Source organism: Peromyscus eremicus, chromosome 5 (assembly GCF_949786415.1).
Source record: "Peromyscus eremicus chromosome 5, PerEre_H2_v1, whole genome shotgun sequence".
In the NCBI taxonomy this organism is placed as follows: Eukaryota; Metazoa; Chordata; class Mammalia; order Rodentia; family Cricetidae; genus Peromyscus; species Peromyscus eremicus.
Window position 1 is genome coordinate 127,826,384 of NC_081420.1, and position 13,737 is coordinate 127,840,120.

A 13,737-nucleotide genomic window follows, 5' to 3' on the forward strand; every position below is an offset into this window, starting at 1 on the left:
CTCATTTATGTATATAAGGATAAATATTTAGAATACAGTTAGAAATTGAATTGGTTTCAGAAAAGTGGGAGTAGTAGGTTCTCCTCTAGGGTCCTGACCTCACCAGCCTCAGGTAGTTGGCTAGGTCTACAATAATAAGCATGACTTCCCTCTTGTTGAGCAGGTCTGTATTCTAATTAGTCAGCTGCTGGTTGCTGCCAAGATATAAGTGCTACTATTGCATCCTTAGGAGTATCTTTCCAGGTTGGCAGTTCTGTGGCCAAGTATTTTGTTGAGCTGTTTGTTTAGTTTCTTGAGATCTTTGTATGTTCTAGACACTAATCTTTGGTCAAATACAAAGCTGAAAACGGTTTTCTGCCACTCAGTAAGCTGTCTCTTCTCTTGATTATTGGTTTCCTTTGCTGTGCAAAAGCCCTGGGATTTTTAAAATCCTATTTGTTGATTGTTGGCTTTATTTCCTGAGCTATCAGTCCTATTCAGAAAGTCCTCACCTAAAGCCAGTGTCTTGAAATGTACTTCCTACTTTTTCCTGTAGCAGTTTCAGTTTCAAGTCTTATACTGAGGCCCTTGATCCACTTAGAGCTGATTTTGTGAAGGGTGAGAGATAAGGATTTAGTTTCATCCTTCTACATGTGTATCCAGTTTCCCAGCATCATTTATTGAAGATGCTAGCTTTTTGCTAGTGTATTTCTGGCCTCTTTGTCAAAAACCAGGTGGCTGTAGTTTAATGACCTTACATCTTAGGCCTCTATCTACTCATTAATCTAATGTCTCTTTCTGTGACAGTACCATGTTTTTTAAAAATTATTTTACTGTGTTTGTTTTGTGAGTATATATGTGGGTGCACACATGCTATGAGGCATATGTGAAAGTCAGAGGACAGCCTGTAGGGTTTGGTTCGCCCCTTCCACTATGTAGGTCCTGAATGTAGGGACTGAAGTGGCAGATGAGCTATCTCACCTGACTAGCCATGCTGTTTTATAATTATGACTCTGTAATATAACTTAAAATCAGGTATGGTGTTAACTCCAGCCATCTTCTTTCCTGAGATTACTTTGGCTATTCTCTTGTGGTTCTATATTAATTTTAAGATTGTTTTTCCTATTCCGTGAAGAATGACATTATAATTTTGTTGGGGATTGCATTGAATTTGTATGTTGCTTTTGATGGTATGGTCATTTTCACAATATTATTTGGCAGGTCTCACTATATAGCTCTGGCTGTCCTGGAACTCATTCTGTAGACCAGGCTGATCTTAAACCCATAGAGATCCACCTGCCTCTTCCTTGCAAATGCTGGAATTAAAAGCATGCGCCACTATGTCCAATTCTCTTCAATTTCTTTCAACTGTGTTTTAAAGTTTTTACTGTAGCTGTCTTTCACATACTTGGTTAGGTTTATTCCAAGGTATTTTTTAAGACTGTTGTTGTAAATGGGATTGTTTCCTTGGTTTCTTTTCAGTTTGTTTGCCATTGATGTATATGAAGGCTAATGATTTTTGTGTGTTTATTTTGTATCTGGCCACTCTGCTCTAGGTGTCTATCAGTTTTAAGAGTTTTTCTAGTAGAGTCTTTGGAGCATGGAGTCTTATATACATAATATACAGAATCATATCACCTACAAATAGAGAGGCACTTTTGACTTCTTCCTTGCCCGTTTGTATCTGTTTATTCTTCTCTTGTCTTACTGCTGTAGCTAAGACTTCCAGTACTATATTGTATGAGAGTGGAGAATGTGGAGAACCTCCTTTGTTCCTGGTTTTAGAGGAACTTTGTGTTTTCCCCAATTCCATGTGATGTTGGCTGTAGGTTTGTCATATGTGTTTCTTCTATTATGAGTTTCTTCAGAATTTTTTTTTCAAGATAGAGTTTTTCTGTATAGCTTTAGAGTCTGTCGTGGATCTCACTTTGTAGACCAGGCTGGCCTCAAACTCACAGAGATCTACCTGTCTCTGCCTCCTGAGTGCTGGGATTAAAGGCGTGCTTTACTACCAACTGGCTTGAGTTTCTTCAGAATTTTTTAACATGAAGGGATGTTTAATTTTCTGCATCTATTGAGACAGCCATGTTTGACCTTATATAATTTATAACATTTATTGATTACATGTACTGAACCATCCCAGCATATAGTTGGAGTTAAATCAAACTTGATCATGGTGAATGATCTTTTTGACGTGTTCTTGAATTCAGTTTGCAAGTATTTTGTTGAAAAGGTTTGCATCTAAATGCATCAGAGAAATTTCCCTTCTTTTTTCTTTTTTATCTATCTTTGGTATCAGGGTAATACTAGCTTCATAAAAGGAATTGGGTGATATTCCTTTCTTTGCTATTTTATTGACTAGTTTTAGACATGTTATTGTTAGTTCTTCATTGAAGGTCTGGGAAAATCCACCTATGACTCCATCAGGGCCTGGACTTTTTCAGTTTAGAGAGATTTAATTACTGCTTCAGTCGCACTGCTTGCTACAGATTTGTTTAAATTGCTCATCTCCACTTGGCTTAGTTTTTATAGGTCATCTGCATCTAGAAATTCAAAATCTCATTTCTTAGAGATTTTTCCAATCTAGTAGAATATATGCTTTCAAAGTAAGACCAAATGATTTTCTGAATCCCACTGGTATTTCAAATAATGGCTCCCTTTTCATCCCTAATTTTGTTAATTTGGGTCTGCTCTCTCTCTCTTTTGGTTTGTTTGGCTAAGGGTTTGTCAATATTTCCAAAGAATCAGTTTTTGTTCCATTGATTCTTTGTACTTTTGTTCGTTTCCATATCATTAGTTTCGGCCCTGATCTTAATGATTTCTTTCTATTGACTGATTTGGGGGTTGTCCTGTTGTTCTCCCAGGGCCCTAAGGTGGATCATTCACTGTTACTTATTTGTAACCTCTCTGATTTCTTAATGTAGACACTTAGAGCTATAAACCTCTTTTCCTAGGGCTGCTTTTGTTGTATCTCATAGGTTTTGAAATGTGTTTTCATTTTCATTTGTTTCTAAGATTTTTTTTGTTGTTATGTTCTTGATTTCTTTAGGGACCTGCTCATCATTCAGTAGGGTATTGATCCCCAGGAGTTTGTCTGTGTTCTGGGCTTTCTCCTGCTGTTGATTTGTAGTCTTGTTCCATTGTCATGAATAGGAGGAATTATTTCAATGTTCCTGTATTTGTTGAAAGTTGCTTTGTGTCCTAAAACATGATTTATTTTAGAGAAAGTTCCATGGGCTTCTGAATGTATATCCTGCAGTGCTTCAATAGAATGTTCTAGAGTGACTGTTAAGTCCACTTGATCTATAATTGTTTAATTCACATATTTTTAATTTAAAAAAATATATATTAATATATATGAGTGTTTTGCCTGAATATATACTGTAAACAATATGTGCGCCTGGTGCCCATGGAGGCCAGAAAAGGGTGTCAGATCTCCTGAAACTGGAGTTATAGAAGGTTGTGAGCTATTATGTGGCTGCTGGGATCAAACCTGGGTCCTTTGGAAGAGCAGCCAGTTCTCTTAACTGCTGAGCCATCTCTCCTGTCCCTCTATTTATTTTTTGTTAGGAAGACTTGTCAGTTCATGAGAATGAGGTACTAAAGTCACCCACTATTATTGTGCAAGGTTAAATCTGTGGCTTTATGTCTACTCTAATTGTTCCTTGAAATTGAGTCCACCTGTTTGGGGGCATATGTTTAGAATCATAATGTTCCCATAATCAATACCGAGTGGCTATCTTTTCTTCCTAGTTTGGATTTGAAGCCTGTTTTGTCACATATCAGGACAGTGGCACACCTGCTTGTTCCCTAGGTCCATTCACTTGGAATACCTTTGTCCATCCTTTCACCCTGAGGTAGTATCTGTCTTCTATGGTTAGATGTGTTCTTGGAGGCAGCAAAAAGACGGTCCCTGCCTTTTGATCCATTCCACTGGTCTGCCTTTGACTGGGAAATTAACACCATTAAGAGCTAGTATTATATATTGATTTCTGTTATTTTGTTGATTTTTGTAGTATTTGGGTTTTTATTCCTTTTCTTTCCTTCCTTAACTATTATTCTAGCATGGCTTATTGTTTCCAGTGACCTTGTGGGTGGATTTTTTCTCTCTTTCTTCAGTCCAAATGATTCCTTTAGGTAACTTCTGTACAGCTGGTGTAATGTTCATACATTCCTCTAGCCTATTTTTATCATGGGAAGTTTTTATTTTTCCTTCAATTATGACAGATAGAATTAATAGGTTTAGTAGTCTGAGTTGGTAGTTATTGTCTTTCAGAACTTGAAATACATCTGTCTAGGCTCTCATGACTTTTAAAGTTTTAGCTAATTAATCTGCTGCTCCTATTCTGATGGGCTTGCCTCTGTGTGGCTTGGTGTTTCTTGCTTGCTTCTTCCTGTATACTTTTTGTTTTGTATATTTAGTGTTTCAATTATAATATGACAGAGGGGTTTTTTTTCTGGTCCTAACTGTTTGCTGTCCTAAATGCCTCCTGTGTCTGGATTGGCATCTCTTCCAAACTCTGGGAAATTTTGTTGTGATGATTGTTTGTTAGGATAGAAAGAGTCTCACTGTATGGTCCTGGCTGACCTAGAACTTGCTATGTAGACCAGAATGGCCTGAGTCTTATATAGATCCTGCCTCTGCCTCCTAAGTGCTGGGATTAAAGATATATACCACCATGCCTGACCTGTTAGGATTTTTTAAGGTTTTCTGTGTCCCTAGAATTATATTTATCTTCTATAATATATAAGAATATAATGGAATTATATTCTGTTCTAAATCTTTGTCTATTATCCAAAGATTCAGTCTTTTCTGCATGCCATGTGTATTTGGAATTCCTGCTGGCACCTTGTTATTGCTTTGTCTTTGTCCTTGTTGGATGGTTCCAGTTTCTCTACCTTGTCATTAAGCTCAGGTATTCTGTCCTTTCCTTGATCCAGTGTATTGGTGCTATTTTCCACAGAGACTTTTATTTGACTAATTGGTTTTTTTCTTCATCTCCATCATGTCACATGGTCTGTCGTCAGTACAGTTCTTTGTATAATCCCTCTCTGATGGTTTGCATCACCTTCCTTGTCTCATTCAGCTCCTTGGTTCTCAAACAGGCACTTATTTCCTTCTTTTATTTTATTGAACACCCTTGTAATTATTATGGTCATTCTTTTGCGTTCTTTAGCTGGCATTTCATCTAACTCACTCTCACCATTACTGTTGGATTAGTAATTTTTGGAGTTGGCTTGAGTTTTCATGTTATGTTATTGCCTAGGGATGTACACATATGGAGTTATTTGCTTGGTTTATTTTTTATCAGCTATATTCTTTCAGTTGACATATTTACAGTGTTCACGTGGGACTTTAATGTGGTGGAGTAGAGTGTTTGGTTCAGAAAATGGTTCCTCAGTCCAAGAGCTCAGGGTACCTGGTGGAACCTCTTTATTGTTCCCTAAGTGGAATGGTGACTGTGAGGTCAACCCCAGCTGTGGATACTCCCACTCTGTATGTGTGGTGCAAACCGGTCAGTGACAGCAGCTCGTGGGACCTCAGTCACTGCTAGAACGAAGATGAAGAGCCAAGGACAGTGTGGAGTAGACTCGGATCGTAGACTAGGAGTGGGAGGGAGGTGTAAGGGTCAGGAGAGGGTGGGTAAAGATGGAGGTTAAGTATTACATTAAAAAGTGAACTGGGTAAAGAAGCTAGGAAGAGAAAGCTGGCATACTGTTGAAGTGCACAGCATTAGGGATTGTTAAAGCTATAGAATGCTTTAATCAAGGAAAAAGAGGAGGGGTTAAGGATAAGAGAGAGGAGAAAAACCTAAGTGGAAGAACATCAGTACCAGTTCTGAAACCTAACTGAAGAATACCAACAAAAGCAAAACCATCATGATACATAATATGCAAGTGCAAACACTAAATAATAGAAAATAAGAAAGGAATACTCAGGAAGTGAATTGTGGGCACAGCTGCACTAGGTTGAAAGGTCACTTTTTTTTCATACCCTTTCTGTGCATCCCGTTTAGTAGCACTTTACTACAGAATACTCTGTTATTTCCAATAATATGCTCTGTCATTTTAGAGAACTTTAATAGATACCATTCTATTAAATATTGGGCAATATATAATAAGTATAGATGTGTCTTGAGTATTAACATCTTATTTTCTTATATATGTTTAATTTACATAATTGGAAACAATTGTGTAATTGTGATCAGAGCCCTGTTTGTTCCTGGATAGAATTAAGTTGTGGAAAGCACTTTCTGTTCTTGTAATGAGAGGATAATGGGGTAGGAACACTTGAGTTCTAGAAATATGTCATGATTGTGACTCTGAAAAGCAGCTAATAGTGTCATTCAGTACCTGTCTTACTTCTGGAAGCGCTGTGACTGCTTTTGTTTTGTTTGATTAGAAAAACAAATGCAAGGAGGTAAAGTAATTTTGTTCAAGGGTGACTTGGAAACCAGAGATAGGACTACAGTGTGTGTGTGTGTGTGTGTGTGTGTGTGTGTGTGTGTGTGTGTGTGTTTGTGTGTGTGTGTGGTGTGTGTGTGTGTGTGTGTGTGTGTGTGTGTGTGTGTTGTGCTGTAAGAAATTACACCCTCCCCTCATTTCCCACCTAAATCTTGTTTCAAAAAACCTTTTGTATACTACTTTCAGACACTTTGAAAACAATTTTAAATTGTGTCAGGTTATTTATTAGAAGGAGTTGTGGGGATTTTGTTTATTTTGTTTTGTTTGTTAAGATAGACTCTCGCTATGTAGCCATCATGGCTGGCCTCAAACTACCATGTCACCCAGGCTGGTTTAGAATTCTTGGCTGTCATCATGCCTCGCCGGCCTCCTTAGTGCTAGGAGTATAGGTGTTGTGATAGTTCGCTTTCTGTTGCTATGATAAACAACATGATTGAAAGCAACTTGGGGAGGAAAGGGTTTCTTCCTTTACAGGAATACTTAGGAAGTGAAGTCTTACAGGTTAGAGTTCATTATCCAACCTTAATACATGTTACCTGGGTGTAGCAGCTTTCTGGACCTTTGGTGCACACCCACACGACCTCCTCAGTAATGCAGCACTTGCTAAGTGAGTGCTGTTTGTGTGCCATTGCCAAGTTGTGCAGCTTGACCACAGTTGCATTAGTCTCTGAGAGCAGCTTTCCTCAGCTTAATGTTTCTGTGTCTCTGGTATCTTGAGGTCTCTGTTACAACTGAGGTTTCACTTACACAGCTTCACACACAGCCTACTCAGGAGCTCCATGCAGGGAATCTGGCTTTGGTGGCTTTCTGGAACCTTGGTGTAAGCCTCCATGGTCCTATAATTCTTACATTTTGCATGCCTGCAAGACCAGTGCCATATAGATGATGCCAAGTTGTACCACTAGTTTAACCTAGTTCCCTTGGACCACAGCCTTAGTGGGCTCTCTGCCCGGGACTAGTTCTCTGAGTAGTCCTGGTCCTGTAGGATGTCCTAGAAGTTCCTTTGTTCAGTCATTCTCTTTTCAGATGAGTTTGCACTGATACATGCTGGAGCTCTCTGTGGGTGAGGTCTTACCTCAAGACAGCTTCTCAGTACCATGCAAGTGCCAAGTCCCTCCACTCTCTTCAGTGGCACTCAGCTCTTTAACCACTGTGCACACTGCCAGCACCATCCCTGGCCACAGCTTTAACTCTGTTCACAACTTTAAACTTACTCATAGTCCTTTCCACACCAAACTGCATGTTCTTAGAAGTATCATCCTGCTTGTCTGGTTATAAATGGCCTGGATATCATGCTGTTTCTGAATCTCCTCCACCAAAAACTATTTATTACTTTAGCCTTACTCAAAGTTTCAGGACACAGACAGAACACAGTCACATTCTTTACCAGAATGTAACACTGATGGCCTCTAGTGCAGTTCCCAGTAGCCTTTGATCTTTTCTGAAACCCCGTGAGCCCAGCTCTCTCTCCACATTCCTATTAACATTCTAGTTCCCAAGTGTCCATCAGAATAGCCCATGTGCCTCTGCTTACAGCATTCTACAGTATCTCTAGGCCACTACTCCAAACTCTTCCAGATTTCTTCTACAAGCCAGTTATAAAAAGCTACAAACCATATAGTCATGTTTATCCCAACAGCTCCACTTGGCTAGACCAGTTTTATTTTAGGTACCCGACAAGAAGCAATTTAAAGGAGCAGAGATTTGTTCTGGCTCCAGGGCAGTAGGAGGGTTGCAGGGCAGTAGGAGCGGCTGGTTCCATCTGCCAGTGGTCAGAAAGGAGAGAGGCCAGTGCTGCTGATCAAAGCCAGATGCTTTAATTATGGAACGTTTTTACTATAGATTAGCTCTGAGCTCACTGGATTTTTATAATAGCTGCTGGTGCATAAAGGGCCATCCTTTCTGTAGAAAGGTCTCCTTCCTCTGTATACAGAGCCTTGACTCCAAGGCTACACCTGGAAAAGGTTGGCTGTCCCAAGGCAGTACCTCCATAATGGTTTCTTGATCCCCCCCCACCCCCCTGTGTGGCCTTATCCCCTCTGACAATCCAACAACAGCAATTCCATCTCCGCAGAGCCCGCAGAGCACTTCCCGGCAGCTGGCAGCTGTCGGAGGCACTTCCTTGCACTCTGGGGTGCAGTAACCTGAAGCAGGGAGTGCTTTCTCCTGCAGCTAACGAGGGACACCTGCTTTCTCTTCTCCTCAAAGATCAAATGCAGCTGAAAACAGTCACATGCAGAAAGTCTGCCATTTCACAAGCCTCAGAGAAGCCAACAGTTGCTCTCGTGTGTGTGTGTGTGTGTGTGTGTGTGTGTGTGTGTGTGTGTGTGTGTGTATAAGAAGTGCTATGAAGAAAGTTAGGAAGATCAAAAAGACTTTGTAGTATATGTTGAGCCAAACCTTGGAAGAGCCTGTGCATTACAGGCATAGTTATGAGCATGTAAGTGAGAAGACTCCACACTTCAGTACATGTCCATCGCACTGTGGAATCTAGAAAGATTTTCTTTTTAATTCTTAGAACCCCATAGAAATAGGTAGTGAGGACCTTGCATAGCTCAGCTTGTTCTCTTATCATCTTGCCGACAAGTCTTATTTTCATTCCTCTGTTACCCATGATTTATTTGTAAAGAGAAGGCCAGAAGAGCCTTTACCCTTCAGGTCACACTGTGTCATTTAATGGTCCCCTCATAATGACTCCAGTTAGCATTAGAGACTAAATTCAGGGTTTGCTGCTGTTATGCATACTTGGTAATCACTTTTGGAAGAAAAGAAGTTAATGAAACAAAAAGTCTTAATGTTATGACCTGTAAGAGTAAAAGAAAGAAAAAGAAAAAATGGGAAAATTGTAACAAAATGAAAATATATAAACACAGGATTTTCGCTGACTGTAATCACTGTATCTTTCTAATTGTGTGCACAGTGATCACTTTCACTGGGAGGATGAGACAATATAAGTACATCTTAGATAGCAGAGGAAATCAAGGCAACACCAAAAGGAGCACAAGGCTGGTGTCTTAGTTTGCTTTCTCTTGCAGTAATAAACACCGTGACATAATCAGCCTGAGGGAGGAAAGGGTTTATTTGGCTTATACTTGCACATCACAGCCCATCCTCAAGGGAAGTCAGGGCAGGAACTGAAGCAGATACTGTGGAGGAATGCTGCTCACTGGGTCTTCTCCAGGGCTTGCTCAGGTTGTTTTCTTACACAATCCATGGCTATTTGCCCAGGGGTGGCATCATTCACAGTGGGCTGGGCCCTCCCACATCGATCATTAATAAGGAAAACTGAATGAAAAAAAAGGAAATAAATAAAAAGGAACATGACTGCTCCTAGGTATGGTGGTGGAGTTTATTGTAGATATGTGGGAGAGCATAGTCAGAGGCAGGGACTTCTGGGAGACTTCAGAGAGGACATACCCTGAGCCATGTGAGGAGAAGGGGCGGGGAAGGGAGAGGGAATAGAGGGGGACCAGGTGCAGCAGCCAGGAGGCCCAAAGAGTAGACAAAATGGACCAGGTAACCAAAATAGTTGGATTATCTAAGGAAAGGCAGCCCAGCCCCTGGGCTGGAGAAATTAAGGGTAAAGGGGTAAGGGGGCAGAGTGTACCAACCAGGAGGGCCCTGTAACAGGTAGGGACTGAGGGATGCTGGGAGAACCTGCTGTCAGGCCAGCTTTGATATGTTAAATAGGCACCTCTGCCATTTGTCCCTGGTTTGAGACCTAACAAAAACAAACCCACAGACATGCCTACAGGCCAATCAGATGCTGGCAATTCCTCAACTGCCCTTTCCTCTTCCAGGTGACTCAGGCAGCACAATAGCTATGAGACAGAGCAGAGGCACAATTTCCTACAGTGTTGAAGACGTTTTTATGCCCAGCATGGTGACACATGCCATTCACTATTCCCAGCACTCAGGAAGGGCAGTTAATTTTTAGTTTGAGGCCACCTAGTCCATATAGCGAGTTCCCCACCAGCCAGAGCTATACAGTGAGAGCCTGTCTAAAATATGTGTACTGATTTACAAATTGTGGGTGTGCCCATGTGCACCTGCATGCATACATAAGTCAGACGACCATGTGGGGGCCCAGGAATCGAACCTGTCAGAATGGGCTGCAGTGCCTTTACCCATGAAGCTGTTTCTCCAGTCCATACACATTTGGGGGGTGGGGGATGATTTCTGTTTTGTTTGCTTCGTTTTTTATGTGTATGAATGTTTTTGCCTTTTTTGCCTACATGTATGTCTGTGCACCGCATATGTGGCTGGCACTCAAGGAGGCAAGAAGAGGCATTGGGTCCCTTGAAACTGCAGTTACAGAAAGTTGTAAGCTGCCATATAGGTGATGGGAACCAATCCAGGTCCTCTGCAAGAGCAGCAAGTACTCTTAACTGCTAAGCCATCTCTCCAGCTCCCCTGATCCCTACAGTTTTAAACCTCCTTTTAGGTCTGATTGCAGGTCATGTAATATCTTTCACCTGAGGAGTTACAAAAACTGATAGGAGAGGTAACCTCTGAGCTCAGCATGGTCTAGCCCCCATGTGCTAAACCCAAATGAAAATAAGTACTTTTTACTTTATCATCAAGAGCATGCTCCAATGGGAGAAGTACCTCAAACTCGGCTTCTGCATCTTCTGCTGTAGCATGCCCAATTATTTATGGGCAGGTAATAACCTTAAAGTTGAGCTTTATCCATACAGAAGAGCCATTGCTGGCTAGGTACCATGGCACATGCCCTCAACCCCAGCACTCAGAGTGAAGCAAAAGGATCATGAATTGGAAGCCAACCAAGCTACAAGGCAAGGCCCTGTGTTTAAAAAACAAACAAAACATACAAACAAAACCCGTACATAGACCATCAGGGCTCTGTCATCTCCAGGCTCACATTGCCCATTAGATAGTGAGACAGGACACCTGGACAGGATTGGTTGCACGTATCTGTAATGGTAGCACTCAGGAGGTTGAGGCAGGAGAATGAATATTTGAGGCCAGTTTATTCTATGTAATAAAACCCTATCTCCAAAAACATATAAGAAAATGGGACACCATATCAAACTCCTCTATCGATCCAACAGAACTGTACTAAGGGACGTTGTGTCCACACCCTCAGCCTCTGGTCTCTGGGACCAGTAGTTGAATTGTGCCTGGTGTTCCTAGTGTGCAAGTTTTGAGACTAAGTCCTCGTATACGCTAAGCAAGCACACTCCCAGTGAAAATATCCCCAGCTGCTTTCCTTTCTTATTTACTTATTTCTCTATTTACACTGTTCAGGGTCTCACTACATAGCCTTTGTTGTCCTGACCAGGACGGCCTCCCATTCACAGAGGTCTGCCTGCCACCTCCTAAGTACTGAGATTAAAGGCGTGTGCCATCATGCCCGACTTTTTGTTTCTGAGGCAGTCTCACTAAGTTGTCCAACTTGCTCTTAAATTCCCTCTCTAGCCCAGGCAAGCTTTGAACTTGTGATCCTTCTGCCTGAACCTCCCAAGTGCTGGGATATAGTCCATTTTACCTAGCCTGCCTCAACATTACTACTTTGGAAGGTGTTTGTTGTTTGTAGACAAGATCTTATTTTGTATACCAGGCTAACCTGGGATTTTCAGCAGCCCTCCCTCTCGGCTTCCCAATTGCTGGAAGGTTTGAGCCACCACACTCAACCAAACATTATTCCCAGTGAGAGAATTTATATTTTAAAAGAAGACAGTCCAGTTTGCCTCTTGTGATTGGGCAGAGACAGTAAACAAGTAAAGGCATTGCAGATACTCCCTTCAGGGCTCTGAAAGACTGAGTCTCCACTTGTGCACAGGTAAAGGAAGGCTCTGCCCCTAAGAGCATAAAGGACTGAACTGGTGGCATCCACCATGCCTCCAATTGCACTTTACTACTAATGGATTTTCAAACCGGCAGCTCTCTCAGAACTTGTAAAGAAATGTTTCTCTTAGGTTGCAGAGAGCACGTGCTGGAAGATGCGAAGCCTGAATCCATCACTGACACTGCGGACCTGGCCCTGCCACCCGAAATGCCGATTCTGATCGACTTCCACGCTCTGAAAGATATCCTGGGGCCACCACTATATGAGCTAGAGGTGATAATTTTCATAACTGTATTTATGTGGATGCTTACTTGGTATCGGGCAAGTAGAATTGTGGTTTCTGAGGGTGAAGCTCTGTCTTAAATGGGAAACTTCCCTGTGTACTGTTACATGTGATAGTGTGGATCTGTAAGGGAAGAGACCCTGGTCATGTCTTCTTCTGGACAGCCAGGCTGGCTTGATTTAGTCATCCGCTCCATCTCAGGAGTGGCTCATGCTAGTGGATTTGCTGCTGCAGAGAATCCAGTCTTCTAGTGTATGGATTTTAATCAAGGATGTCTTGTGCCACTGAGGGCTTGGGAAAGAGGCAAGGAATCTGCCTGGTCCCCGCTGTCTGAAAGCAAGAATCTACCTTTAGTGTCAGACAGCTGCTAGTGTCTTTCAGGAGCCTGTTGACCCATGGATAATTCCTTTGGGGTTAAACCGAGTGCTGGGCTCACCCTATTACTGTTCTTTTCTGCTTTTCCCTTTCCTACTTCGCAGAAGGACTAAGAGCCAGGATGAGCTGAGGCAGCAGATGGACATGGGTTATAAAATAGGATGTTGAAGGCATTATGACATGTTTGGGGGTGTTTAGATGTTCAGGGTGCTTTCACAGTTCCTAGGAAAGCTTTGTAAAGATGTCTAGAAAATGAATCTGTTAAAACATGCGTAAGGCAGTCTCTAGCAAAAATTCAAAATCATTACCAGTGATGATGGTTTTTCCCAAGGGCTCACAAGCAAAGGGGAGAAGAAACACTCCCTGCACCCATCTTCCTTGCTCACGTATTAATTTTTGAAGTGGCTGTCGAAGGTGACAAAGCTCCCAGTCACCAGAACTGTCCTTGTTTATTCTTGCCAGCAAATCTGAACTGGAACCATACAACCAAGGCATTTGGGCTGTTTGAATTCTTAAGATACCATGGATTTGAATTTAAAAGCTTTTAAAGAAATTGAGCTTAATTTTTGTTGAGAAAAGTAGTTAATCTTTCTCGCTGTTAGAGTCAGTGAGTTTGTGAGTGAAGACGGGTTCTGATCCCATGTTCTGATCCACTTTCTCTAGACCAGAAAAAGCTCATTCCAGCAGTTCTGAGAATTTGAACTATTGAAACAGAGTTGATACTTGTTTCTGTCATAACCCTTCTCAGCTGATGTTGAGTTTCTGCCATTCCAAGAGCTCTGGCAGAGAAAGAGCAGGAAGAACAGAAAGGAAAAGCTGTACACAT

The 13,737-nt window shown here is 41.5% G+C and overlaps 1 protein-coding gene across 1 annotated transcript in view; it reads left to right on the forward strand.

Moving 5' to 3' along the window:
* Positions 1-13,737, forward strand: part of Lonp2 (lon peptidase 2, peroxisomal) — a 122,651-nt gene that overhangs the window by 101,197 nt on the left and 7,717 nt on the right. The window contains exon 12 of the mRNA XM_059264503.1: positions 12,384-12,526. Coding sequence (XP_059120486.1) covers positions 12,384-12,526 — 143 coding nt within the window. The remainder of the gene's footprint in view (positions 1-12,383; positions 12,527-13,737) is intronic.